Below are 27805 nucleotides of genomic sequence, written 5' to 3' on the forward strand. Positions count from 1 at the left end.
ACAAAATTGTATTAAATTTTCTGTGTTTTTTAATTTTTTTTAGGAACATAAAGTATGAAAGTACGTTTCGAATGGGGTTAATGTCATACATAATGTAACAAAGTAAATATTTGAATTTAGAAATTAATCCCTTGTGATTTAAAAAAAAATGATAATTAAAAATCAACCCCTTGTATCTATACCAAAATATAAAAATTAAAAATCAATTCCTCGTATTTTCTTCAAAAAATGAAAGCTGAAAATCAACCCCTTCTGTCACAAAAAATAAAAACTGAAAATCAACCCCTTGTACTAAAAATAATAAATAAAAATTATAATTAAAGTATTTGTACTGTTAATAGGAAAATATTAGTTAGAAATCAATTCCTTGCATCTTCGCCAAAAAATAAAAATTAAAAATCAATTCCTTGTATTTTCTTCAAAAAATAAAAATTATAATTGAAGTATTTGTACTGTTAACAGAAAATATTATTTAGAAATCAACCTCTTGTATCTTTACCAAGAAATGAAAATTAAAAATCAACCCCTTGTACTTTCTTTAAAAAATAAAAATTGCAAATCAACCCCTTGTACTGTCAATAAAAATATAAACTAAAAATCTGATTTATAGAAAACTGAAGAAAAGTCATTAAAATATGAAAGTTCAAAATCAACCCTTCTTAACAAGAAATAAAAATGAAAAATTCCCTCAGTATCAGTTATAAAAAATAAAGAATCAACCCTGTATACTGTTAGAAATAAAAATTCTCCTGCCAAACAAATATATAATCAAGAATTAAAGAATAAAATTAAGAATGAAGAATTTCTTTATTATTTAAAATAAAAATTACTTTATTCCTAACCCTTAATTTTTATGAGTATTAAAATGTACAGCAATGTTCAGTTAATTTTTTTATTAAAATATATAGCAATTAGAGTATCAACAATTACCCATTTCTAAAATAAAATGTCTTCAAACACGCTAAAAGACTACGACATCATAATCGATCCAATTCCCAAGTTTATAAATAACATATAAATTTTGCAACGATCGCTAAAAAAAAAGGACTTTTATAATTTTCATGCTGATTTAATGCGCGTATGCATTATGATACACTCGCGAAAACAGGGGAAGCCAATCAGTTTCTTAGTTACGCAAGAAACCTGTTTCACTTTATACCAAGAATCACAGGTGCATTGATTAACCGTGCAAAAAAGGATAATTGAATGGTTATAAGAGGGAGGATTAATCACCCTAATATCCTACGTTATTCCCTCCAAAATTGCATAAATAAATTCCTCGAAATCCACGTTCATTGTATTTCTTTCAAGGTCCCCGCTTTTCAAATCCCCAGAACCCCCTCAATCAACGCTGCAAAACTATCGTCCATAAACTTTCTCTCCAATACACGCTACGTTCCGTCAAAACTTTTCCTGTCTCTATGAATTCGAAATTCTTAAGAGATTTTCGAATCTTTTCTCGACGAAGGGCTGAAAGGACCCTCCAGGCTTTCACAAACCAGTTTCAGGTATGAATGGACCCTTTCAAATTCAAGTCTTTGTTTGCTTGTATTGTTCAGGGCTAACAATTTTCGTCGCAGGTGAATCAAATACGGATTTCTCTGAAGAGTCTCTGTTTTTGTTATTTCCTCAAAAGAATATCTTCAAGCAAAAAAAAGAAGAGAATCATAGAAATTAAAATTCGACTCTTAAAATTAAACTTATAACTAAATGGTAAGGTGAGTGACGAAACAGGTATTCAGGTGTATTACATTTATTCTCTTAAAAAATTGGAAGACAATAGGAAGTGTCACCGGCGAGCCGATGCTTAAAGCCGCTATCACAAAGTATCCCTAACCTACTAGGTACAAATATCACAATTCTGCGATCACATATCGCCAAACCAAAAAAAAAGGTCGACAAACTCCATGAATCTCCGATTAAAACGTTACAATCTACGTATCACAGTTTCGAACGCGTCTAATCTAAAGGCAGTCTCTTCAGGGTATCCCCAAGGTAGAGTCGTGGACTCTCGATTCCAGTATCTGGAGTGAGGTAGATGAGTCAGAGGGATGCGTCGTTTCACGCGACCTGCATCTCTGGTGTCTGGTACTGCGAATACGCCCGCTCTTTGTAGCACAGGTCACTGTCGGCCATGCTGAGAGTGGTCCAGTAGAAGTCTCCGGCGTGGGTGTGCGCGAAATGAACGGGCACGTAGCACTGACCCGGGACAACGGGCACAACTGTCATCTGGCCATCCAGGCAGACGGTGATGGCCGCTCCCTCCTCGGCGTCCTGGAGCTCGGCGAGCAGCCTCCTCTCCAGTGCCTCGTTGGCGTTGTTCTGGTTGTCCACCTCCTCGGTGAATATCTCGACCTGCGGCACCGCTTTCTGTCCCTTGGCGTATTTGCCTCTGCTGGTTCTCTTCTTCAGCAGTCGCATGATGGGCTTCAGCACGCTCCTGACCCGCTTGTTCGCGGCGTTTTTGCCGGACATCTTCAGGTTGTACAGATTGTCGTTCAGCTCGTTCTCGTAGTCGAACACGTGGCTCATGGTGGCGGCCATCTTCGATTTCACTGAACCGGTTTTAAAGGAGAACACAACGAACGCACTCGGAGTGGTTGGGTTTACTCGGAGAGGATCTCTGAAGCGCTAGTGAGCGAATGATGCCGTAGACGAGCAACCCCGGGTCTTATATAGCCCCACGGGGTGACAGAGTGGGGAAGGCAGGTGCACTCTGGCTGTGGGAACTCGGAGAATTCGGAGCTTCCCACGTCAGGGTCCTCGCCGACCATCTGCCGCTCTTTCTCCCTACCCTGACACCCTCCGACACTAATCCAACCTAACCACCCCGGACCTGCACTGAGAAACGAGACTCACCCACCCCCGCGATCACCCCCTCGGATCGTACTACTTCTTCCTCTCGGTGGATCCTTCCTTTCCTCTCCTTTCGATGCTCTCCGATTTCCACGCAGAAAGACGAACCGACGGGGTCCTTTCGGCCCCCTTTAACGTCCTAGAGCGAAGGGTGGATCGATGTTTGCCACCGTCGGGGGAGGAACGGCTCGAACCTGTTGCGACAAGTTTCTTACGGGGCTGAGATTCGAACGTTTCCCCTTTGGCGCTCTTTGTGAGCTCTGGGGTTGCAACCCTTCGGAAATGACAATTATCTGTAGTTAACGTTTTACGGGACTGTGGCGCAATTTGATTAAGTACAGGTGCTTGAGGAAATGTTTTTTTTTTGGTTATTGTATATGTACTTTTTTTAGTTACTTTGTATTTTTTTTGTTCTTTTGGTTGCTGTTGGTGCAGTGGCGAGGTTACAGTCTTTGTATTTTTTAATGGAGTATATTTGTATATATAATATCTGTACATGGATGATATATCAGTTTATAGTGGAAATTGGAAAATTTTGTTTTTGAGGAAACTTGATTTTTTATAGCTTTTTAACTTTCGCGTTTTAGAGGGATAATTAGGATTTTGTGGATTTTTATGTCTTTACTTAAAAATTTTGTAACTAGGGAATTTTTCAACTTGCAAGATTATTAATTTAATGACTAGGGAATTTCTGAATTGTAAATTTTGTAACTAGGGAATTTTTCAGCTTGCAAGATTAATAATTTAATGACTAGGGAATTTCTCAATTGTAAATTTGATATCTAGGGAATTTTGAAATCTGTGAATGTAATAATTTGGAGATTTGGTAATTAGGGAATTTAGAAGCTTGCAAATTTGGTGATGTAAACATTTGATAACTAGGGAATTTGTCAACTTGCAAGGTCAATCATTTGATATCTAGGGAATTATGAAATTTGTTAATTTAGTAACTAGGGAATTTCCAAATTTGTAAATGTAATAATTTGAAGGTTTTGAAACTAGGAAATATTGAAGTTTGCAAACTTGATAATTAAGGCTTTGCTAACTAGGGAATTCTTAAATTTGCAAGGTTAATAATTAGATAACTAGGGAATTTTTCAATTTGCAAGGTTAATAATTAGATAACTAGGGAATTTTTTTGAATGAAAAATTTATTAATTTTGTGTCTAGGGAATTTCCAAATTTGTAAATGTAATAATTTGGGAATTTGGTAACTAGGGAATTTCTCAATTTATAAAACTGAGTATTTCCTAGTATTCTAAGTAATTTCTAAATTTAACAATTTCACAAATTTGATAATTTAGTGACTTGGTACTTACAGAATTATTGATATCACTTGTTTAAATAAATGATACAAAATAAAATTTATGGACCAACCTAAATAAATTCATATCTCACTCTTAAAAAGTGCAATATACATAACTTATAATATATCAAAAATTGAATCAGTATAAAGCATTTATTCTTGTTCTAAAATGAGTTCCAGATAACGCAATCTTCACCTAACAGAACACATAAATCATATAAACAATATTTCCTCTTATTTATACCGACGAAATGAATCGCCACTAATATTCACTTTCTTTAACCGTACGCGCATTCATTATTGTCCGGTTGTTAATTAGTCTTTTTTATCGCGTACACGAACGTCATTCGCAAAAGTAAATTTACCGGCGACACTACTTTCGAGCACCGAAAGTGTCTTTTCTCCCGTCGAAATTTATTTTACACAGATGTAATCAGATAAAGGAACGAGAAAATTGTGAGGACAGCTCGTTTCCCAACTTTCTTTATAGCCGCGCGTCAGATCTTCAATTCGAAATTGAACGGGTACGCGTTCCCACGTCGAATTATTATCTCCTCGTTGCTTGCTCGCGACAGCATTTTAACTCTCCTTATGCGCCGAGTACAGGATCTCTCTAAAGTCCAACCCCACCCTTACATTACGGAAACGGCGTTAAATATGGAAAAATGTTTCAGACAAAAGTTGTAGATATCAAGGTTAAGATGGTGGCAACAGTTTGACCTTGGTCGTTTGAAGGTCACGTCTTCAGTTTCTTAAATAGAACCCCATTTATTGCATATTGTAGCCTCGACGTTTTCAAAACACTACATATATTTTTTGTGCTAGTCATTCCCAAGATACGGAGCTTCAAAGTTGACGTATCGTCGGCATTCACATTACCCAAGGTGCACTGCGCGAGGGTTGCACGATCAGATTTACGTCACTTATGTGACAACTTTGAAGCTTCGTATCTTGGGACTGACTCCCACGAAAAACAAACATAGTGTTTTGAAAACGTTGCTACAATGTGCAATAAATGGGGTTCTATTTAAGAAACTGAAGACCTGACCTTCAAACCAAGGTCAAATTGTCGCCATCTTAACCCTTGATATCTACAACTTTTCTGGAACATTTTTGCATGTTTGAAGCTGTTTCTGATATAAGGTGTTTGGACTTTGGAGAGACGCTGTACACTCGTTGCCATAACTCGTCATCTCTCGATAAAAGCTTACGAAACTTATGCATATAAACTGCGCTTCGAAAGTCACGTTAAGAAGAACGGAACGTCCTCATGTCGTATGAAAATATCAAATCGGTTATTTAATCGCACTTAATGCTAAACGTACTTGGCTATGCGCTGCTTTCGATTAAGATTAATAATAATTATTTATACTTACCGCTCTGTTTATGCTCGCACGTGGCAGTTTGAATTTCGCGCGCATATTTAATGTTATATAAATATGAATCGAGATATTGAATGATAACGATTGGGTGCATGGTATTTATTTTATTCTCGTTTTTATTTTATTTTTTGTTCATATGAATTTTTTTTATGAATAAAGAAATGTTATTTTAATATAAAATATTGTGCGATAAAGTTTTTTAAAGATCATCAAAATGAATAATGGAACATTTTTATGCTGGAGAAGGTATTATTTATGTATAGACATTAATTGGAATAAATATAATAAATATTAATAAATATATTTTTGTATGACTTAATCAATACTTAATACTCTGGTTATGATCATAATTATATTACATACTATATTATACTATAATATAATATAGTATGTATTGTATAGTATAATTGTAGTATAGTATATATTGTATAGCATAGTTATAGCGTAGTATATATTGTACAGCATAATTATAGTATCAACACGATATACAACCAACAACACAATACTCCCCCACACTACACTCTCCTCTAAAATCCACCATACCCCAAAAACCTTAAACTCACTCTCACCCTCCAAGAAATCCACCTGAGTCTCCCGCAAACAGGTTGTCCCCCAAAAAACTTGTTAATTCGACGAATACATAAACCCTGTACCCCCGTATCCCACGGGATTCTCCCCGGAAAAAATAAGAAAGGCAAGGAAAAAGTTGGAGCAGAGGGTGTAGGGTTCCCCGCAGGGCAACGTGGTTCTTCGAGAACAAAAAAAGGGGGAGAAAAAAGGCGGCTGTGAGCAAGTTAATGACTCTATGGGGTTCCATGGCTATCCGAACGCGTCTAGACACTCGGCCCTAAATCTCTCCGGCGCAGTGGAGTAATGGAGGAAGCTGGCGAATATTATTGCCGCGCGTTAATTACTATAACTTACAGCCCGTTGCGCCAACTTGTTGATTTAAACGTCGAGCGGCGCATCCTTGGGGTATCTTGCGACGAATGTTTCGGTTAATTGGATGTATTAATCGTTGCACTTGTGATGTGAATGTGTTTGAAGCTGAAAGGTGAAGATTTGGGAATTTTTGCGGAATTAATTTGGTGTATTATTTGGTGCATTATTGTGATGGTATATTATTAGCTTTGTGTTTAGGAGATATTTTAATTCTAACTTGTTAGGAAGTCGTGACTTTCTGGTTATTATTATGAACTGCCCTAACTGAACAGCAAATGTTTTTCTACATGCTTTGAGAGGTCACCAAACGAATTGTGAGTTTTTGTATTTTTTTGTTACGCAGTAACAGTGAAATTTAGTCTCTGTTACGTCTCTAATACGATGAATACGACGATACGGTGAATTATCACTTCATAATGAAGTATTCTAAAGAAGAAAAGATAGACATGTTATCAGTTTATTTTGAAGCTGGGAAAAGTGCTACACATGCAGAAAGATTATACACTACGGAATGTTAATAAGTCATTAATTTCTCGATTCAGAAAGTGTTCTGATGCAAATGGTCGCCACATTGAACCTTTTCTGTAAATAGACATTAAAATTAAAATATCTCCTAAACTAATGATTTTTTCACATAAATAGATTAATACTTTTTTGTAAAGAATATGAAGGAGTAACTGATGCAATAAAAAATATATGATTCCATTTAAAAAAACATTAATGACCTTCATATGTCCTTTACACGTCCACCTACAAAAAAAATATACCACCTATGCCTCTCTCAAAATTATTCAACTTCATCTGAAATATTGTTTGCTATGAGTAATAATAATGATGCAAATCTAGATGGCAAGATGTGGTGAACCACCCTGCATAGGGATGTATGGGTGTAGGGATGTGTGGATGTAGGGATGTGTGGATGTAGGGATGTGTGGAACTAGAGATGTAGGAATATAGAAATATAGAGAAGTAGAGGCAATGGAATTTTGGGAGGTTGGAATTTCTGAATATAGAGACTTCAGAATGTCGCAATTTACAGATATATTAATTTCGTCCTACAAGAATTTATAAATATAATCACCACAATTAATAAAACTTGTCAAGGTCTGTACCTTCACAAGTACCTACCAGAAGTCTCCTAACATCTCTTCTTCCATTCCAAAATACCCAAAAACACCAATACTCCCAAATCAATCCTACCTCATCTTCCAAATTTTAAAACGTACAAATTAAATTCCATCAAAAACCCTAAAAATCCAAAAATAGCAAAGTTCACCCAAACATACCCTAATCCAGAGTGAGTCGTACATCAACATAGAATGTACTGTTAGTATTAGTACTGTTAGTATTGGTAAGAACCTGTCGAGGTCGTGGCGAGGGTTCCCGAAGGTCGTGGCAAATCCCGTAGGGCTAACACGATGCACCGTTCTCTTCATGGGGTATACACCGTCTGCCCTCTTCGAGGACAGGTACATCAGGGGGGTATTTGTTTTCACTTTGCGCTTTCGAGCTACAGTTCGAGACAGGTGAGACGAAGCTGCACAGCCACGACAGGAAATGATTTTACTTTCATGAACACGCCGTTGCTCTTTCCTTCTTCTCTTCTATGCAGTTTCTTTTTTTTTTTTTTCTTTTTTGTTTCGGAGCATCTTTGTATTGCAGTGAACTGGGAGACGCGGTGCTGATACGGTCGGAAAGAGTGAGTCTTTGTTTTAGTATTTTTATTTTTTTTATTTTGGTTTAGTTTGATTTTATTTTATTTTGTTTTAGTTTCATTTTATTCTGTTTTAGCTTGCTTTTATATTGTTTTAGTCTGGTTTTATTTTGTTTTAATTTAATTTTAGTGTTTGTTTCGTTAATTGAGGGATTAGATTGTGTAGTTTTGTGTAGATATGATTTTTGTTTTGTTTGTTTCAATTTTTGAGAGATTCGTTTATGGTACGATATAAGAAAATTGTAAACAGAAAGGTTTTGGTATAATTTTCTTATGTACAAAACCTTTGGGTTTGTTTCTTCAAGTGGAAGATTGTTTTGAAATACAATTTTATGTGACATAATTTAAATATGAAAAGATAATAGCAATTTATGAATGAAATAAATTTAGAATTACTAATTCGTGTGTATTTAAATTTGTCGAATTTTTTAAATATTTTATTGTTAAACAAATTTGAGTTTTTCTTTATTACTTTAGGTAAAGAAATATATTTTTCAAATACAAAATATGCAATATAATTTAAATATAGGATAACAGCAAATTAAATAAGAAATTAATTTAAAATCAGGATTTGTACATTTTTTAAATTTGTGTGATTTTAAAATATTTCATTATTCGAAAATTTTTAGTTAATTTAATTTCTTTTAGTGGAAGAATACATTTTTTAAATACAATATATCATATAATTGCAATTTAAATACAAAATAAATTTAGAATAAAAACTTGATCAATTTTCGAATTTGTACAATTCTTAAAGTTAAACACAAATTACATAATATAATTTCAGAATAAAATTTAGTTATATGGCAAGTACGATTTTTGTTACACTTGAACCGTAGCATGCGTCACGAGTATGACTCATAAGGCAATAGGTTAGTAAAGTTGGAAATACGTCCACAAAAAGTGAAACAGGTTTATAAAATAGTTTCAAGGAAGCATTATAAACAGTACTGTAATAAGCACTCTAAATACCAGGAAATGTGTTCCGCATATTCAATGTTTAAAGTTCGCGATTCAAATTAAGTAACATAAACGTGATTAATTTCTATAAAATTATATACAAACTAGATAACGCATGAAGTATACTTTTTGCATTATACAGGGTCTCTCCAAAGTCCACCCTAATATTTCAACAGCTTCAAACATGCAAAAATATTCCAGAAAAGTTGTAGATATCAAGGGATAAGATGGCGAAAATTTGACCTTGGTTTGAAGGTCACTTCCTCAGTTTCTTAGATAGAACCCCATTTATTGCACATTGTAGCGACGTTTTCAAAACACTATGTTTGTTTTTTGTAGGAGTCATTCCCAAGATACGAAGCTTCAAAGTTGTCACATAAGTGGCGTAAATCTGATCGTGCAACCCTCGCGCGGTGCACCTTGGGTAACGTGAATGCCGACGATACGTCAACTTTGAAGCTCCGTATCTTGGGAATGACTCGCACAAAAAACATAGGTAGTGTTTTGAAAACGTCCAGGCTACAATATGCAATAAATGGGGTTCTATTTAAGAAACTGAAGACGTGTCCTTCAAACGACCAAGGACAAATTGTTGCCACCATCTTAACCTTGATATCTACAACTTTTGTCTGAAACATTTTTCCATATTTAACGCCGTTTGCGTAATGTAAGGGTGGGGTTGGACTTTAGAGAGATCCTGTACTCGGCGCATAAGGAGAGTTAAAATGCTGTCGCGAGCAAGCAACGAGGAGATAATAATTCGACGTGGGAACGCATACCGTTCAATTTCGAAACGCGGCTATAAGGAAAGTTGGGAAACGTCCTCACAATTTTCTCGATCCTTTATCTGATTACATGTGTTTAAAATAAATTTCGACGGGAGAAAAGACACTTTCGGTGCTCGACAGTTGCACTTTAGAAAAATCCTGTATACGTGTTCAAACATCACCTATAATATAAATATACGCAAATTGTCACGTTTAATCCATCAACCATAATCGACTTTCCTCGATTTTCAAATTTACCGGTACTTGAGAAAATTGAGGAAATGGGCAATTTTACCGGTGTTTGTTTATTAATTTATTTGTCGTTGCGGTAAACCGGTTGTCAGGGGAGCGCGATAAGTCTGAATGTTTTGTTCCAATAATTTAATATATCATGCAAGCTGTGCTCATCTGTTTGCGTCTTTTGCATCCTTGAAGAATTCTATTCGCAATCTTGTTATTTCATCTGTTGGTATTGTAACCGGTTTCTAAAATACGATCGTTAGAGTTTATTTGATTTAGGAATGCTTAGGTTTCAGTTGAAATTACTTGGTTAGTTAAATGAAGTTAGTAGAGTGATTAATGATGTATTCAGGTAGGCTTTTTCAGTTGCAGAATTAGTTTATTTGAAAGTTTGAAGAGTTGATGTTTTCGAATTTTTTAATTGTAGAATTTGTAATTTTTTTAATTTTGAATTTCTGATGGTTTCAATTTCTGGGTTTTTAAATTTTTTTAATTTTTGACTTTTTAGATTTTTAAATTTCTGTGGTTTTAAATTTTTAGAGTTTTCTATTTTATGGATTTCTGAATTTTTGGATCTTTGAATTTTTTGGTTTCTGAATTTTTAGATTTTTCAATATTTAGGTTTCTAAATTTGTAAGGTTCTGGATTTCTAAGTTCCTGCATTTTTAAATTTGTAAATTATTAAATTTCTCATTGTTTAAATTCCTAGACTTTTGAACTTCTATATTTTCTACATTTCTACATTTCTACATTTCTAAATTCCTATGTCTCTTAATTTCTAGATTTCAAAATTTCAAAATTTTATTAAATCCACATTTGCATATTTTCACATTTCTAAGCACCTGATTTTCTATATTTTTATACTTGTACTATTCTAACCTTGATTTCTAGATTTCGAAGTTTCAAAATTTTGTTAAATCCACATTTGCATATTTCCACACTTGCCCATCTCATATTCAATTTCACTACCCTGACTCCGTAAATCAAAACACCAATCAAATCTCTTCAAAAGTGAAGAAAACCGTCCTCGAATCTTCCTCCTCCAGACAAGAACAAATATAGTTCCTTGATCTCGAGATATTATGCAAATGTCTTCGAACGAGCGTTGATCAGATAAAGCGTTGAACCGACGATTCTGACGTTGCTGGTGGCATTAGGTGACACAATCTTGATTAAAACGCAGACCAAGGCATTCCAATTCTCGTCTGTTCACGAACGTTTTCGCGGGCGTTTTGAATAATAAGCTTAAAATGACTGGGTTGCGAATCGTCCAGCGGTAGCTTAGGGGCAGACGAGCGAGAGAGATTAATTCCAGTTTCGTTTTCGGTTTGTCATTTTGTTGCTTCGGTCATTATCGTACGCCTTGTTCGAATGGGAGCTTTGCAATTTGCCTTCAACGTGTTTTACTTGATGTTTCAATCAGAAGTTCAATTTATTTTTCATTCAGATTTTAAGTTTGTGAGTTTTGATTAACTTTCTGTTGAATACTATTTCATGAGAAATAAAAAGGTGGATTTTTTAGAATTTTAGGAGAACGATTTTATAAATAAATATACAATATGAATAATATAAATAAATAAATAAATGTATTTTTATAAATTTATAATTTTATAAATAAATGTGTAAACATAAATTTTCCATAAGAATTTGAGGATCAATTTATTTTACACATAAGAACTATGACATCTGTCTTTGAGATATTTTTTATTATTTTTCATATGATATTTCAGGAGGAAAAAAGAATTTATGTATTTTCTATCAAGCTGAAGTAAAAATGAAGTGACTTCATGATTTTTACTTTTAACGCAGTCTTTTAACTGTGTCAATTAATTTAGACTGATGTATGATCATATGGATGTGATCCACATATGATCATCCATATGAACATTTAAATTTGCATAAGAATGTATCACTTGTATTACTGACAATTTGTTCATTTACCTAGTTGTAAATACTAATATTATTCATATGATTATGTGGACCACATATTATTACCCACATATGGACGTTTAAATTTCCATGTGTACGTATAACTTGTATTATTGAAAGTTTATTTACTGACCTTGTTGGAAATATTCATATGGGTCATATGAATGAGATGATTATCCACATATGAATGATGCTGAAGTTTACATATGAAGTTATCATTTATTGAAAATTTATTTATCTAGTTAGAAATATATGTGTGATTCATAGGATCATATAAGCCACATATGATCATTCACATATGCATGTTTAAATTTACATTCGAATCTATAACTTGTATTATTGAGTATTTGTTCACTTACGTAGTTGGAAATACTCATATGATCCACATCATCATATGGATCACATATGATCATTCACATATGGACTTTCAAATTTCCATTCGAATCTATGACTTGTATTATTGAGTATTTATTCACTTACGTAGTTGGAAATACTTATATGATCCACATCATCATATGGATCACACATGATCATCCACATATGGACTTTCATATTTCCATACAAATCTATAACTTGTATTACTGAGTATTTGTTCACTTACCTATTTGAACATACTCATATGATCCACATCTTCATATGGATCACATATGATCATCCATATATGCTCGTTCAAATTTACATGCAAATCTATAACTTGTATTATTGAGTATTTATTCACTTACGTAGTTGGAAATACTCATATGATCCACATCATCATATGGATCACATATGATCATCCACATATGGACTCTCATATTTCCATACAATCTATAACTTGTATTATTGACTATTTGCTCACTTACCTAGATGAAATACTAGTATTGCTCATATGATCATATGTACCACATATGATCATCCACATATGAATATTCAAATTTCTATACGAATCACTTATTAAGAATTCGTCCATTTACCTAACTGCAAATACTCATATTAACTACTTGCAACTATAAATAATGAAGTACTTGGTTAAACCTCTATCAACCATAAACGCAGTAAAAATAAAGTACAAAATATAATTCTCCATATATAGAAAAAATTATCAAATAACGACCCCACTACACGAAACCTTGATTCTTGAACATCTTGGAATTATAAATACCCTAAAAATGAAATGAAAATAATTCTTCAATAGTTAGAAAATAATTATTAAAAAGTTGGATCACATAAAATACCTCATATTACCATAATCACATATAATCCACGTGAAAACCTGTGAAGGCAATTCGCTCCAAAGACATCTTTCAAAACATTTATAATTCGATATCCCTGAGCTCTGCTCATCTCGAACAGTTATTTTACCAAAAAAAGAAGTCACGACTCCGTCTTTTTCAGAGCACCCTAATTTCCCTAACAAATGTGAAACTCCTCAATCACATAATTGCACCGCCATCAAAGCGTCATCAATCCCCCATAAAACCGAATTGAACGATTGTAGTATTCGAAAGCAGCCCGAAGAAAATCGAGTACCTAAAGAAAAGAGAAAGACACACGTCCGGGCCAGACGTACAGCCATTATTTTAATCTGAAACCGGCGTGGTCCAGCAGCCATGGTAACCATGGCCCCTACGGTTCCTTACCACCGTAAAACAAACACGTAAACAGGCAGCGTCATGTAAGCAGGTAACCAAATCCGTGGAGGGAAACCTGGTATCTCGATCATGAAATCAGTACGATTACACGGTCGAGTGGTAGAAGGGGACGTTGGACAGAGAATGGAACAGATAGAGAAGAGAGATGGACGAGGATAAACGAAGGGAGAAAGATGGCCTTCTGGATGCACCTGCCGGTGACGTCAGAAGGGACTTCTTGTTTGCCGATGCACAGCCCCGGGGGTCACCACTACTGTTTCCTTTCAGGCTTCTGCTCGTCTTTTTCATGGACTCATCGAACCACAGGCTACACGGGACAGCGAGACCCATTATTTATATGCTAATCAAAATCCGTGAAAAGGTGAGATATCTGGGGGCGATCTTGTCTGATTGCGTTTTAGGTTGAAGCATAGTTTTCCGAGGTAATACTTTCGGTTTATGTGGAGTATCAATCTGTGACGATATATGTGTAGGTTATGCTTCTAACCGAGTTTTGATGATCTCATTTGATTGCGTTTTAGTTTGGACGAGAAGCGAGGCGATACACTTTTAGTTTTTAGAGGTGACACTCTTTTCTGCTTATGTGAAGGTAACAACCTGTGACTGTGTACTAGGTTACGCTTTCATCCGAATTTTGGCGATCTGATCTGGTTGCGTTTTAAGTTTGGAAGAGTAGCTAATTTTTCCGAGTTGATACTCTTTTAGGTTTATGTGGAGGTATCAAGGTTCTCATGATATGACATGTGTACGTCAAGCTTTTACTCCAGTTTTGGGATCTGTAGATCTGGCAATATGATTTCATTGCGTTTTAGTCGAGTTTGGGAGAGTAGCTAACTTTTCCGAGTTGATATCCTCTTTCTGGTTTGTGTGAAGGTATCAACCTTATGACGGTATGACATGTCTGCGTCACTCTTTCATCCTAGTTTTGGATCTATAGATCTGGCGATGTGATTTGATTGCGTTTTAGTCGAGTTTGGAAGAGTAGCTAATTTTTCCGAGTTGATACTCTCTTTCTGGTTTGTGTGAAGGTATCAACATTGTGACATGTCTCCGTCACTCTTTCATCCTAGTTTTGGATCTATAGATCTGGCAATGTGATTTGATTGCGTTTTAGTCGAGTTTGGAAGAGTAGCTAACTTTTCCGAGTTGATACTCTCTTTCTGGTTTGTGTGAAGGTATCAACCTTATGACGGTATGACATGTCTGCGTCACTCTTTCATCCTAGTTTTGGATCTATAGATCTGGCGATGTGATTTGATTGCGTTTTAGTCGAGTTTGGATGAGTAGCTAACTTTTCCGAGGTGCTACTCTCTTTTCAGTTTATGTGAAGGTATCGACATATGTCTGTGTCAAGCTTATTCCTATTCAAGCTTATTCCTATTCAAGTTTTGTCGACATACAGTCAATGACCAGGGACTGTACATTGTAGCTAACTTTTCTAGGCTGCTACTCTTCAATTACTGTGTAGTCTGATACCTTTCCGGCAATCTACCTGATTTCATCATGGTTTTATCCAAATTGTGCTTTGCTGTCGTTTAATTTGTAGCTAAGTTCTCTGAGTTCCTACTTTCTGTCTGATTTATGTGAAGGTTAAATTGTCAACCTTGTCATGACCTGTTTGCGTCACGCTGTTGCCGAGTTTTGATACTGTAGCTAACTTTTCTGGGTTGCTATTCTTCGATTGCTGTGAAGATTTGATATCTTTCTGGCAATCTACCCGACATAGTTTTATTCAAATTATGCTTTGCTGCCGATTAATTTGAGATGCAGCTAAGTTCTCTGAGTTTCTATTAAACCTTCTGATTTATGTGAAAGTTAGTTCATGAATCTTCTGATTAGGAACCTTCTCTTTGCATCACGCTTTTGTCCACGTTTTGCTAACTTTTCTGAGTTGCCACTCTTTCATTGCTGTGTGGTCTGTTAACTTTCTGGACATCTAATCACCTGCTTCTACAACGATTTTATGCAACTTGTATTTTACTGCCAACTAACTTAAAATGAACACATAAACCTGATCTAACTTCCCCGAGTTGCTACTGTCTTCCCAACCCTTCTCAAGGTACCACATCAATCTTCTGACGAATCCAACATGTGATTGCATCGCGTTTTACCCGACTTTTGCAGAGTGCTTTATAACATAGCTAACTTCTCTGTTACTGTCTTTTCGATTATTGTCAAGGTGAAACATCTGATCCCAACATATGATTATGCTTCTATGTTTCGCCTTGCAATTAATAATGTAGCTAACTTTCTTGATTGCTGCGAAGGTCGGATCAACCTTCTGGCGATTCGAGTTTCTGATTACTTCGAGACTTTATGCAAGTTGTGTTTTGCTGCCAAGTTGTTTGAAATGTAACTTCTGTGAGTTGCTATTCTCTTTGTGATCGCTGTGAAGGTGAAATTCTGACGGTTTTATTCTTTGTTTCGGGGTTTTATTCAAGCTTTACTGATGACTGGTTTAGAATGTAGCAAACCTGACTTGGTATTTTGTCAAACTTCTTAATTGCTGTGAAAGAGAGATCTGACTATGTGATTGCATCGCACATTTGTTTCAGTTGCTTCACATTTTGCTTCCAACTGACTTAGTGGACAATGTAGACAGCTTTATCCGAGTTGCACTTTGTTTTGCTGACGACTGTTTTATGGAAAATGTAGCAAGCTTTATGTAAGATGGTTCAAGCTTTGCTGACGACTGATTGCTGGAAAATGTAGCTAACTTTAGAGTTGCTATTGTCAAACTTTTCGATTGTTATGAAGGTGAAATATTGACATTCTGATGATAGGAACATCTGATTGCATTACTAGTTTAAGTTGCTCCACATTTGCTGTCTATCTACAATTTAATAGAAAATATAACAAAATTTATTTAAGTTGCTCCAAGTTTTGCTGATGACTGACAATTTAATAAAACTTGTAGCTAACTTTTTAGAGTTGTTAAACTTTTCGATTGCTATGAAGGTGAAATAACCTTCAGGTGATAGGACCATCTGATTGCATTACGCTCTTATTTAAATTAGCACATTTTGCTATCGATTAACAATTTAATGGAAACTGAAACAAATTGTTTATAAAGTTGGTACAAGTTTTGCTGTCGACTGACAGTTTAATGTAAAATACAGCAATGTGTATATAAAATTAATATGAGTTTTCATGTCGACTGGCAATTTAATGGAAAATAAAGCACAATGTATATAAAGTTGCTATGAATTTTTCTATCGACTGACAATTTAATATAAAATATAGCAAAGTGTGTATAAAGTTGCTATGAACTTTCATTTGGACTGACAATTTAAAATAAAATATAGCAAAGTGTATATAAAGTTGCTATGAATTTTCATTTGGACTGACAATTTAAAATAAAATATAGAAATTTAAAGTTTTGTTATCGACTGACTCATCCAACGAAAAATGTCCAAATGAATGAATAAATGTAACAATATAGTTTGTATAAATTATCTCAATAATTTTGTTGACAACGCATGATTTCAAATATAAAATATAGTAAACGTAGCACGTTATATTTCGGAAGGAAGGAGCATGACGATGAAAGGGGGCGCCAAGAAAAAAATTGGCCAAGGCCGTCACCACCCTTTAGAGGTTTAAACCCGCACTGATCAAATCTCTCGTGCCTATTATGAGCAAAGAGGATACGATTACCTTTTGTAATATAGTAAAAGGAGAAAACAGGCAGTGGGTAAGTACTTGCTTGTTCGGGAGGATGCTTACTCGGGTTTCTTGGTATTATTTTAAATTCATCTACGTTATTATTATTATTATTATTATATGAAATAAGTTTTACATCAAATTATTGGGAAAAATTCATTTTACATAATTTTCTATATTTTTATGTAAAATCACTTTTTTATATAAATTTCTTCATTATTAATTTTACGTAAATTTCTAAATTTCTGTGTAAAATCATTTTTGGGAAATGAAATTGTAATTTTAATTATTATTACATAAAATAATTTTTACATCAAATTGTTAGGTAAAATTAATTTTACATAAATTTCTATATTTTTAAGTAAAATCACTTTTTTACATAAATTTCTTCATTATTAATTTTACATAAATTTCTAAATTTCTATGTAAAATCATTTTTGGGAAATGAAATTGTAATTTTAGTTATTATTACACAAAATAATTTTTACCTGAAATTATTAGGTAAAATTAATTTTACATAAATTTCTAAATTTCTATGTAAAATCATTTTTGGGAAATGAAATTGTAATTTTAATTATTATTACATACAATAATTTTTACCTGAAATTATTAGGTAAAATTAATTTTACATAAATTTCTAAATTTCTACATAAAATTATTTTTATAAAATAAGATTTTAGTTTTAATTATTACAATTCTTATTTTGTTTTTTTTTTATTTTAGACAGTCATATTTAATTATATATTTTTATAGTTGGAAATCATTATTGCTATTGTGCAAAATTAATATTATTAACATTCTTATACTTTATGGTGGTTTTAGTTAAAATTCTTAATTAATTTTGAATTTTAGAAATTATAGTAAATACTCTTATATTTATACTTTTTTAATTTTATTTTTAATTACGTTCTAATTTTATTATTATTTGCACTCTTATTTTTAGTTTTAATATTTTTATTTTTATTTTCAATATTTATATTCTAATTTTAATGTTTTTATTTTCATTTTTATTTTTGTTCATACTGTCATTATTAATATTAACATTTTTATTCTTCATTTTATATTTAATTATTTTCAGTTGCATTTTCAATTATTTCTTTACAATAAATGAACTATTTCTAAATTATATTTTCAATTTTATTTTCAATTACTTTTTTCTTCAGATCACTTTTGTTATTAATAATTTTTTCCCTTCTAAAAATTACAATAAATAAATGACTGAAAAATTTTATTTTCTGTCTTATTGTACCTTATTTATTTTTTTAAATCAGTTTCATCTTCATTTTTTTATAATAAATAAACTATTTTCAAATTATACTTTCAATTTGACTTTCAGTTACTTTTACTCTAAATCACTTCTGTTTGCAATTATTATTTCTCCTAAAAATCAGCTCAACTCTCAAAATCTTCTAAAAATCTCATTTTAAATTTCACTTTAACTGTTAAATATCCCTTTCTCACTATTCATCATCATACTTCCCATTCACAACACCCCTAACTTTAACTTTAAATTCCATTAATCCCAATTAACTTTAATTACAATCCAGCAATGTCATAGTTCCATCATAAATTCTGCCGCTAATTGCAGTCAACAGTTAAAGTTACATTTTCCTTGTTCCCCGCACAAATTACATACAATGTTTGCAACCTAGCATGAAACGCAAGATAACAAATAATGAGAAATACACCCCGCTAGGGTTTCTATCTCGTGATCGAGCGGTATCAATGAACAAATAGACAGTATCTTGAAGTCACGAAGAATCTTAATTAGCTCATTAAATTCTGATGACTTTGTACTTCTGTGCATCTGGTAGCTCCATAAACAGAAGTTTCTTTTACTCTCATACAAAGACGAGATGTTCTACTTGTACAAGCTATAATTAGCCGCTGTCAAGCAACTTTCTTTCAAACTATTGTTTAATCACGATAAATGTTTAATTAATATGCAACATAGTAGCGTTTCAGTTGCAACCTCGTTTCGTTTTCAAGACGAGATAAGATAAAGTATCATTTAAATGAACGGACTTCTTGTACGCAATTAATTCCGAGCTTTTTTGCGTCGTGTAACTTGTAATTAGGTGCAATGACAAACTGAAACACGGGGGTTTGTAATGCGAGCTGAATTTCTTCTTAAGGAGAGAGAGCTGATTTGAGAAGCTTCGTTTTTCGAATTGATGGTTTCCGAATGACTTTGTAAGAAGTTTAAAAAAGTTTTACTGTGTATCATTTTTTGAGTTATTTTAGTGGAAATCATTTTTCAATAATTTTTGAGGAATTTTATTGGAAATCATTTTTGAGGAATTTTATAATAATTTTTTTGAGCAATTTTTATATATGTCATTTCTGAATGATTTTATAATAAGTAATTTTTGAATAATTTTACTACAAGTAGTTCTTTAGTAATTTCCTGATAAGCAATTTCTGAATAATTTTAAGACAAGTAATTTTTGAGTAATTTTATTATAAGCAATTTTTGAATAATTTTACTACAAGTAGTTTTTTAATAATTTCCTGATAAGCAATTTCTAAATAATTTTAAGACAAGTAATTTTTGAGTAATTTTACTATAAGCAATTTCTGAATATTTTTACTGCAAGCAATTTTTGTATAATTTTACCACAAGCAATTTTTGTATAATTTTACTGTAAGCAATTTCTGAATAATGAGTAATTACTATATAATTTTATAAGTTTCTTATTATAAGAGAAATTTCAGAAATTTTAGAAATTTCTGAATAATTTTATTATAAATCAATTTTTAATAATTTCTGAACAATTTTACCTTGAATGAATTTTAAACAATTTTAAATCACTATGAAAGTTTAATATTTGAAAAAAATATAAGTGTATGTTGTGAGGGTTGTTTTTTGAACATGAATGGCAAGAAATATTGAAATTTGTAGTTATTAAAAATTTCAGAACATTGATTTTAATAATCTTTTTCAAACCTCAACTTGCAAAATATAAAAATTCTCCCCTATAAGATTAATAAATTCCAAACTCACAAAACATAAAAACCTAAATTTACAAAATATAAAAATACACACTTTTCAAGTATAAAAAATGTACCAAAAACAAGCTATAAAAACTTAACAAACCTAAAATATAAAAATCTATCCCCATAAAATCAAAAAATGGCAAACTCATAAAACATGAAAAAACGTAAAATTACTCGTAAAATTTGGGGATGTGGGAATTTGGAAATTTGGTAATTTGAGAATTTGCAACTTTAAAAATTTGAATGTTTAGAAATCGCGAAATTTAGAATTTGGGGATGTGAGGAATTTGGAAATTTGACAACTTAAAACTTTGGAAATTGGTAAATTCCAAAATTTGAAGATTTGTAAGTTTGAAAATTTGAGAATTTGGGAAATTGAGAATTTGGAAATTTGGAAATTTGGAAATTTGGAGATTTGGAAATTTGAGAATTTGGAAATTTGAGAATTTGGAAATTTGAGAATTTGAGAATTTGGAAATTTGGAAATTTGTGATTTTGGAAATTTGTGAATTTGGAAATTTGAGAATTTGGAAATTTGAGAAGTTGGAATTTTGAGAATTTAGAAATTTGAGGATTTGAAAATTTAAGAATTTGGAAATTTGAGAACTTGGAAATTTGAGAACTTGGAAATTTGAGAACTTGGAAATTTGAGAACTTGGAAATTTGAGAATTTGGAAATTTGAGAATTTGGAAATTTGAGAACTTGGAAATTTGAGAATTTAGAAATTTGAGAACTTGGAAATTTGAGAATTTGGAAATTTGAGAATTTGGAAATTTGAGAATTTGGAAATTTGAGAATTTGGAAATTTGAGAACTTGGAAATTTGAGAATTTAGAAAATTGAGAATTTGGAAATTTGAGAACTTGGAAATTTGAGAACTTAGAAATTTAAGAATTGGGTAATTTGAGAATTTGGTAATTTGAAAATTTGGAAATTTGAGAATTTGGTAATTTGGAAATTTGGAAATTGGAAATCTGAAATCTTAAGATTCTGACAATTCGAAAAGTAAAAAATCATCAAATTGAAAAACTCGAGAATTTGAAAACTTTCAACATAGCTTCTCCGCATCCAATAAGAACCTAACCCCAAAACATAAAAATCAAACAACCCCCAAAAAACCAAAAACACCCTCAAACAAACGAAAACTAAATGTTAGGGATATAAACAACAAAACGAATAACGAACTCAAGGAATTAATTAATTAATATTTATTGGCAAAATCAAATCGAATAATTTACAATACATGTACAAAACGAAATTGCAAATCTGTTTCGAATATAATATTTAACGGCAACTCAAAGCGTATCTTAAATTATTAATAATTATCTGTAGCCAAGTAACGATTTGTATCGAGGAGCAAACGAACAAACCGAGCGAAAGGACGGTCATCGAAAGAATCCCTCGCAATAGATAAGCCGTAGCGGCCCGAGCCCCGCGCTATCACGTGGCCCTTCCCCCACTCCGGCCTATACAATTGCGAATACCTGGCGGCTTTGCTCTTAGGACCAGCCTGAACGTCTCGGAAAAATTACCAATGCAATTTTTCCGTCCGCGGACCCTCGCCAGATGCAAAGCATCGTCGAAATCGGGGTCGATGGAGGCCTCAGGGGTCCGTCGAAAAACGTCCCCCCTAGCCACGGCCTGAACGGCCCCAGGTTCGCAAAAGCGCCCCTGTGCACGCAAAGAGATCACCGTCCAGGTAGCCAATTAAACGCGAATTTACCAATATTCTGTCTTTCTCTCAAGTTTTTCATTCGCTCCTTTACATGGCTTTCGAACTTAATAATAATGCAAAAGGTGCACAAATGCATAATAACTGAAATAGCTTTTCTTCTCATAACAAATAATTAAAACAATGCAGATAAAGAAAATGTTTTCAATGATTAAACTAAATTTATAATTTTTACATTTCTACACGTAACACTAAACTTCCAAAGAATTTCATCTTTCACCACATCTAAATAGGACAGAAAATCCCGGCGTTAAAATCCGTATCGTTTAATCGATATCTCGGAAAGCAATTCGGGCCGATTGCTCACGGTGCCGCCCTAATGTCTAAAATTCGTATCGACTTGCATCCCTAAAAAAATATTTAATAAGCAGGAAAAAAGCGTAATAGGGTCGAGCTACTATAAATTCACCCTGTCGTGTAAATTCGTTCACGGGGAGAGAGATAAAATTCCAATTACGAAGATCTCTATCTGAAGGGCCGTTTGCCTACCTGCCGAAAACGATTACAGAAGCGAGAAACAAAAAAGGAATACGGTAGTCGGTGTTACGGGTTATTTTTCGCCCCGGGCTAAAACGACCTACCATTTTTTTCTTTTTTTTTTTCTTCTATCTTCACCATTCGTTAGCTTTTTCTACCTCTGTTCTTATTGATACGTTCTTTATGATTCTACCGAATATATGTTTTGTTATATGTGTGCTATATATCTTTTCTATTGTTCAGATTTTATTTTGGTTTCGGTTTTTTATATTTGGAATTTTATATAGATTTTCAATTCTTGTGTTTTCAATTTGTCAGATTTTCGATTTCCAAGTTTTCAATTTTCATGTTTCCAATTTTTCAGATTTTCTGTTTTGCAAGTTTTAAATTTTTCAGATTTTCAATTTTGCAGGTTTCAATTTTGCGGATTTTTAATTCTCAAGTTTTCAATTTGTCAAATTTTCAATTCTCAAGTTTTCAACTATTCAAATTTTCAATTCTCAAGTTTTCAATTTGTCAGGTTTTCAATTTTCAATTCTCAAGTTTTCAATTTGTCAGATTTTCGATTTTCAAGTTTTCAATTTTTCAAATTTTCAATTCCCATGTTTTCAATTTGTCAAATTTTCAGTTTGCAAGTTTTCAATTTTTCAGATTTTCAATTTTGCAGTTTTCAATTTTACAGATTTTCAATTTACAAGTTTTCACTTATTCAGATTTTCAATTTTCTAGTTTTCAATTTGTCAGATTTTCAATTCTCAAGTTTTCAACTATTCAAATTTTCAGTTCTCAAGTTTTCAATTTGTCAGATTTTCAATTTTCAATTCTCAAGTTTTCAATTTATCAGATTTTCGATTTTCAAGTTTTCAATTTTTCAATTTTTCAATTTTTCAAATTTTCAATTCTCATGTTTTCAATTTGTCAAATTTTCAATTCTCAAGTTTTCAACTATTCAGATTTTCAATTTTCAAATTTTCACTTCTCAAGTTTCCAAATCTTCGAATGTCCAAACTGTGAAATTTCCGAATTTTTAATGTCCATATTCCCAAATCTTAAAGTTCCTTAATATTCTCATCCCAAATACCAAAAATTACAAAATCAAATTCTCAGATATCTAAATTCATAAACTCCTAAGTTTCCAACTATTCAAATTGTCAAATCCTCGAACTCATTATACAAGTTTACAAAATTCCCTAGATTTATTCTCTTAATTTTATATTCACATACTTTATTTTTCTTCTTTAATACATGAGTAACATTTCACATTTTTTATAGTAATATAATATATTTTATACAATGTACTTATATGTATTAAATCGGTAGTTATTCGCTTTATTTTTCTTATAAATTACTATTTCTGTTACAGGTGAGCGACTAAGGGTGACAACATCGATTGAGAAACAGCCTTCAGAAGGGTGAGTCAAATATAATACACTTTTCTATATCACATTTATTTAACAATTCATTTTAAGTACAATTACAGTGAACCATTATATAAGTTTACTTTTTCTGTAAAAATAATTATGTGTACATTTAAGAAAAATTTCACTTATAGCTAATAGATATTTTACAAACTATTGAACCGACTAAGTTTATTTTTTTTCATGGTCATTTTGTTTATGTTCAAACTAATGTATGAAAGATTTAAAATGTGATGACTTGTAAATTTATTAATTTATTTTTTAAAATTCTCAATTTTACAATTTTACAATTTTTTAAAATTCTCAATTTTACAATTTTACAATTTTTTAAAATTCTCAATTTTACAATTTTACAATTTTTAAATTTCTAAGTACCTAAATATCTAGATTTCAAAGTTACTATATATATATATCTAAACTTCCCAGTCTCTCAATTTTTAAATCACTAAATCTGAAAGTTAAAAAATTTATAAAATTAAAAATCTGCTTATTCAAAAGCTCATAAATCATACTGTTCAAATATAAAAATTTCTAAACTTGAAAACCCACTTAAAATTTCGGAAATTTCTACAAACGCACTGATACATATGTCAACACATCACACGTATTACACACATCAAAATATAATTATACATATAACATTAAAATATGTCACCAATTTCAACAATTCCTCTATCAAAGAAAAATTACAATAACATCAAGTGTAATGCATGCAACTTGACAAAAATTACCCAGAAACATATGCACCCCACCAGAAGAAATGACCCACCCCCATTTCCCCCATACAATACACATACACCATATAACGCACAGGATCGAAATCCTTCAAGCTGTCCACCGTTGAAAACCCCGCAGAATCCTTTGTCCGCTCTCTATCCAGGGAACTTTCCACGGCCAACAATGACCCCGTCCACGTTGGACCCTTTCGATCCCTTTGAAACCCCTTAGAAAGGAAAGGGGATGCAATATTATTCAAAATCACGAAAATCTCCGACGGAATTTCCTTATTTTCTGACCTATTCAGCCTCGTAGATGCATATCTTGCATCGATCAATGGATATATCGTACGGGGTAAGCGACCGGTTTTCTCCCTTTTCCACCGACACCCTTCTTCAGGTAAAAAGGGTCAAACCTGCACACAAAGGGCACACGTGCATGTCGACCACTCTGTTGGACGCAATCATGGGGGTGACGTGTCGATCGGACTCGGACGAAATAGGGCGCAGGGACGGACACCTGTACTTTTGTGGGGTGCTGAGATTTTTGGGGGTGAAGAAATTTTGGTCGAATTATATCAAGATATGTTCGATTTTTAGAATAATGTATCTAATTTGGAATTTAGAATACTCTGTGATGGAATAAATATTTTTATGTAAAAATCATGGAGGTGAGGTGTTGACATGGAGGTCCAGGAAACACACATACTTGCATATGTGATGAGATTTTAGGGATGAAGAAACTTTGTTTGAATTATATCAAGATTAATATGAACGATTTTTAGAATAATGTAGTATCGATGATGGAGTTGATATTTTTATGTAAAAATCATGGAGGTGACGTGTTGAAGTGGGGATGCAGCCAAAAACACATACACTTGCATATGTGATGATGAGATTTTTGGGGATGAAGAAACTTTGTTTGAATTATATCAAGATTAATGTGAACGATTTTTAGAATAATATATCTAATTTAGAATTTAGAATACTCTGTGATGGAATAAATATTTTTATGTAAAAATCATGGAGGTGAGGTGTTGAAATGGAGGTCTAGGAAACACATATACTTGCATATGTGATGATGAGATTTTTGGGGATGAAGAAACTTTGTTTGAATTATATCAAGATTAATATGAACGATTTTTAGAATAATGTATCTAACTTAGAATTTAGAGTACTCTATGATGGAATTAATATTTTTATGTAAAAATCATGGAGGTGAGGTGTTGAAATGGAGGTCTAGGAAACACATATACTTGCATATGTGATGATGAGATTTTTGGGGATGAAGAAACTTTGTTTGTATTATATCAAGATTGATATGTACCATTTTTAGAGTACTGTAGTATCGATGATGGAGTTGACATTTTTATGTAAAAATCATGGAGGTGACGTGTTGAAGTGGGGATGCAGCCAAAAACACATACACTTGCATATGTGATGATAAGATTTTTGGGGATGAAGAAACTTTGTTTGTATTATATCAAGATTAATATGAACGATTTTTAGAGTACTGTATTATCGATGATGGAGTTGACATTTTTATGTAAAAATCGTGGAGGTGACATGATGATTAGAAGTGGGTTGCTATGGGGGTGCAAGGTCAGTGGAACATATACATTTGTCCATAGGCTGCTGAGATTTTGTGGATGGAAAAATTTAGCTTGAATTATACAAAAATTAGAATGTTCAATTTTTAGAGTATTGTAGTGAGGATATTTTGTACTTTGTTTATTTTGGCAAGGTTGATAATTTGGGAATTTAGGAATTTTAGATTTTGAAGATTTGGAAATTGGGAAATTTGGAACTAGGAGATGTGAGAATTTGGAAGTTGGGAAATTTGGAAATTTGGAATTTGGGGATGTGGACACTTGGAAATTTAGAAATTTGAACATTTAGAATTTGGGAAATTCAGAATTTTGGCATGTGGGAAATTTGGAAATTTGAGGACTTGAAAATTCAGAAATTGGTGAATTTGAGAATTAGAAAATTTGGAAATTGGGAAATTGCAAATGGGGGTGTGGAAATTTGAAAATTTGGAATTTGGGGATGTAGAAATTTAAAAATTTGAGAATTTGGAGATTAAAAATTTGGGAAATTTAGAATTTTGGCATGTGAGAAATTTGGAAATTTGAGGACTTGAAAATTTAGAAATTGGTCAATTTGAGAATTAGAAAATTTGGAAATTGGGAAATTGCAAATGGGGGGTGTGGAAATTTGAAAATGTGGAATTTGGAGATGTAGAAATTTAAAAATTTGAGAATTTGGAGATTAAAAATTTGGGAAATTTAGAATTTTGGCATGTGGGAAATTTGGAAATTTGCGGACTTGAAAATTTAGAAATTGGTCAATTTGAGAATTAGAAAATTTGGAAATTGGGAAATTGCAAATGGGGGTGTGGAAATTTGGAAATTTGGAATTTGGAGATTAAAAATTTGGAATTTCCAAAATTTTGAACCTTGTGAATTTAGAAATATTAGAAATCGACTGTAAATTTACAAACTTGAAAATTCAGAAAATTTGAAAATCTCAAATTGAAAAATTCACTAATACTCATAAACCTCTACAAACCTAACTACTAAATTTGAAATATAAAATCTAAACATCCATAAATTCAGTACCTTATTAACAATGAAAACTTGCGAACCTTCCAATCTGTTAATTATAAAAATCTCATAAAAATGTGTATAAATATCGTTAGTCATCAAAATCTACATATATCACCTTAAATTACTCAGGGCAATAGTCCCTCTAATCTCGTCCCTGCTCCAGTATAACGTGTCGATCTGATTTGTCTACCTCGTACCTACATAGAACGGGATTTTCTAGTTTCCCTTCAAGGGTTGTCTGATCTTCTTCTCCTCTTTTTTCTGCGTTCGATGTCGACTCGATCGCTCCAAGAAAATACACTTTTCGCAGCTGTCGACATGTGCAGCCTTTCGTTTCCCGGTTTGTGGAAAAGGGCAGGTGCGATTGAACGATTGCGAGCGTCGTTTATCGATACCGTGATTGGAATATTTCTTTGTTTTCTGCGCCTGCTGTCTTGGACATTGATTTCTCTTCCTTTTTTAGTCG

The 27805-nt window shown here is 32.7% G+C and overlaps 2 protein-coding genes across 6 annotated transcripts in view; one reads left to right on the forward strand and one right to left on the reverse strand.

Moving 5' to 3' along the window:
- LOC100881127 (tubulin monoglutamylase TTLL4) overlaps positions 1-27805 on the forward strand; it is a 302465-nt gene that overhangs the window by 76123 nt on the left and 198537 nt on the right. For 4 of the 5 annotated variants that reach the window (XM_076534078.1, XM_012282193.2, XM_076534081.1 and 1 more), the window contains one exon: positions 23960-24008. The gene's annotated coding sequence lies outside the window, so the exon portion shown is untranslated. Of the gene's footprint in view, positions 1-8027; positions 8186-23959; positions 24009-27805 lie in introns of those variants that run through there. The other variant, XM_076534080.1, reaches the window with a different exon arrangement.
- Positions 1738-2662, reverse strand: LOC105662104 (uncharacterized). The gene has a single exon (XM_012282192.2). It carries the CDS (start codon positions 2542-2544, stop codon positions 2062-2064), a length of 483 nt encoding a protein of 160 aa, XP_012137582.1. The 5' UTR covers positions 2545-2662; the 3' UTR covers positions 1738-2061.

This window comes from Megachile rotundata, chromosome 8, assembly GCF_050947335.1.
Source record: "Megachile rotundata isolate GNS110a chromosome 8, iyMegRotu1, whole genome shotgun sequence".
Lineage (NCBI taxonomy): Eukaryota > Metazoa > Arthropoda > Insecta > Hymenoptera > Megachilidae > Megachile > Megachile rotundata.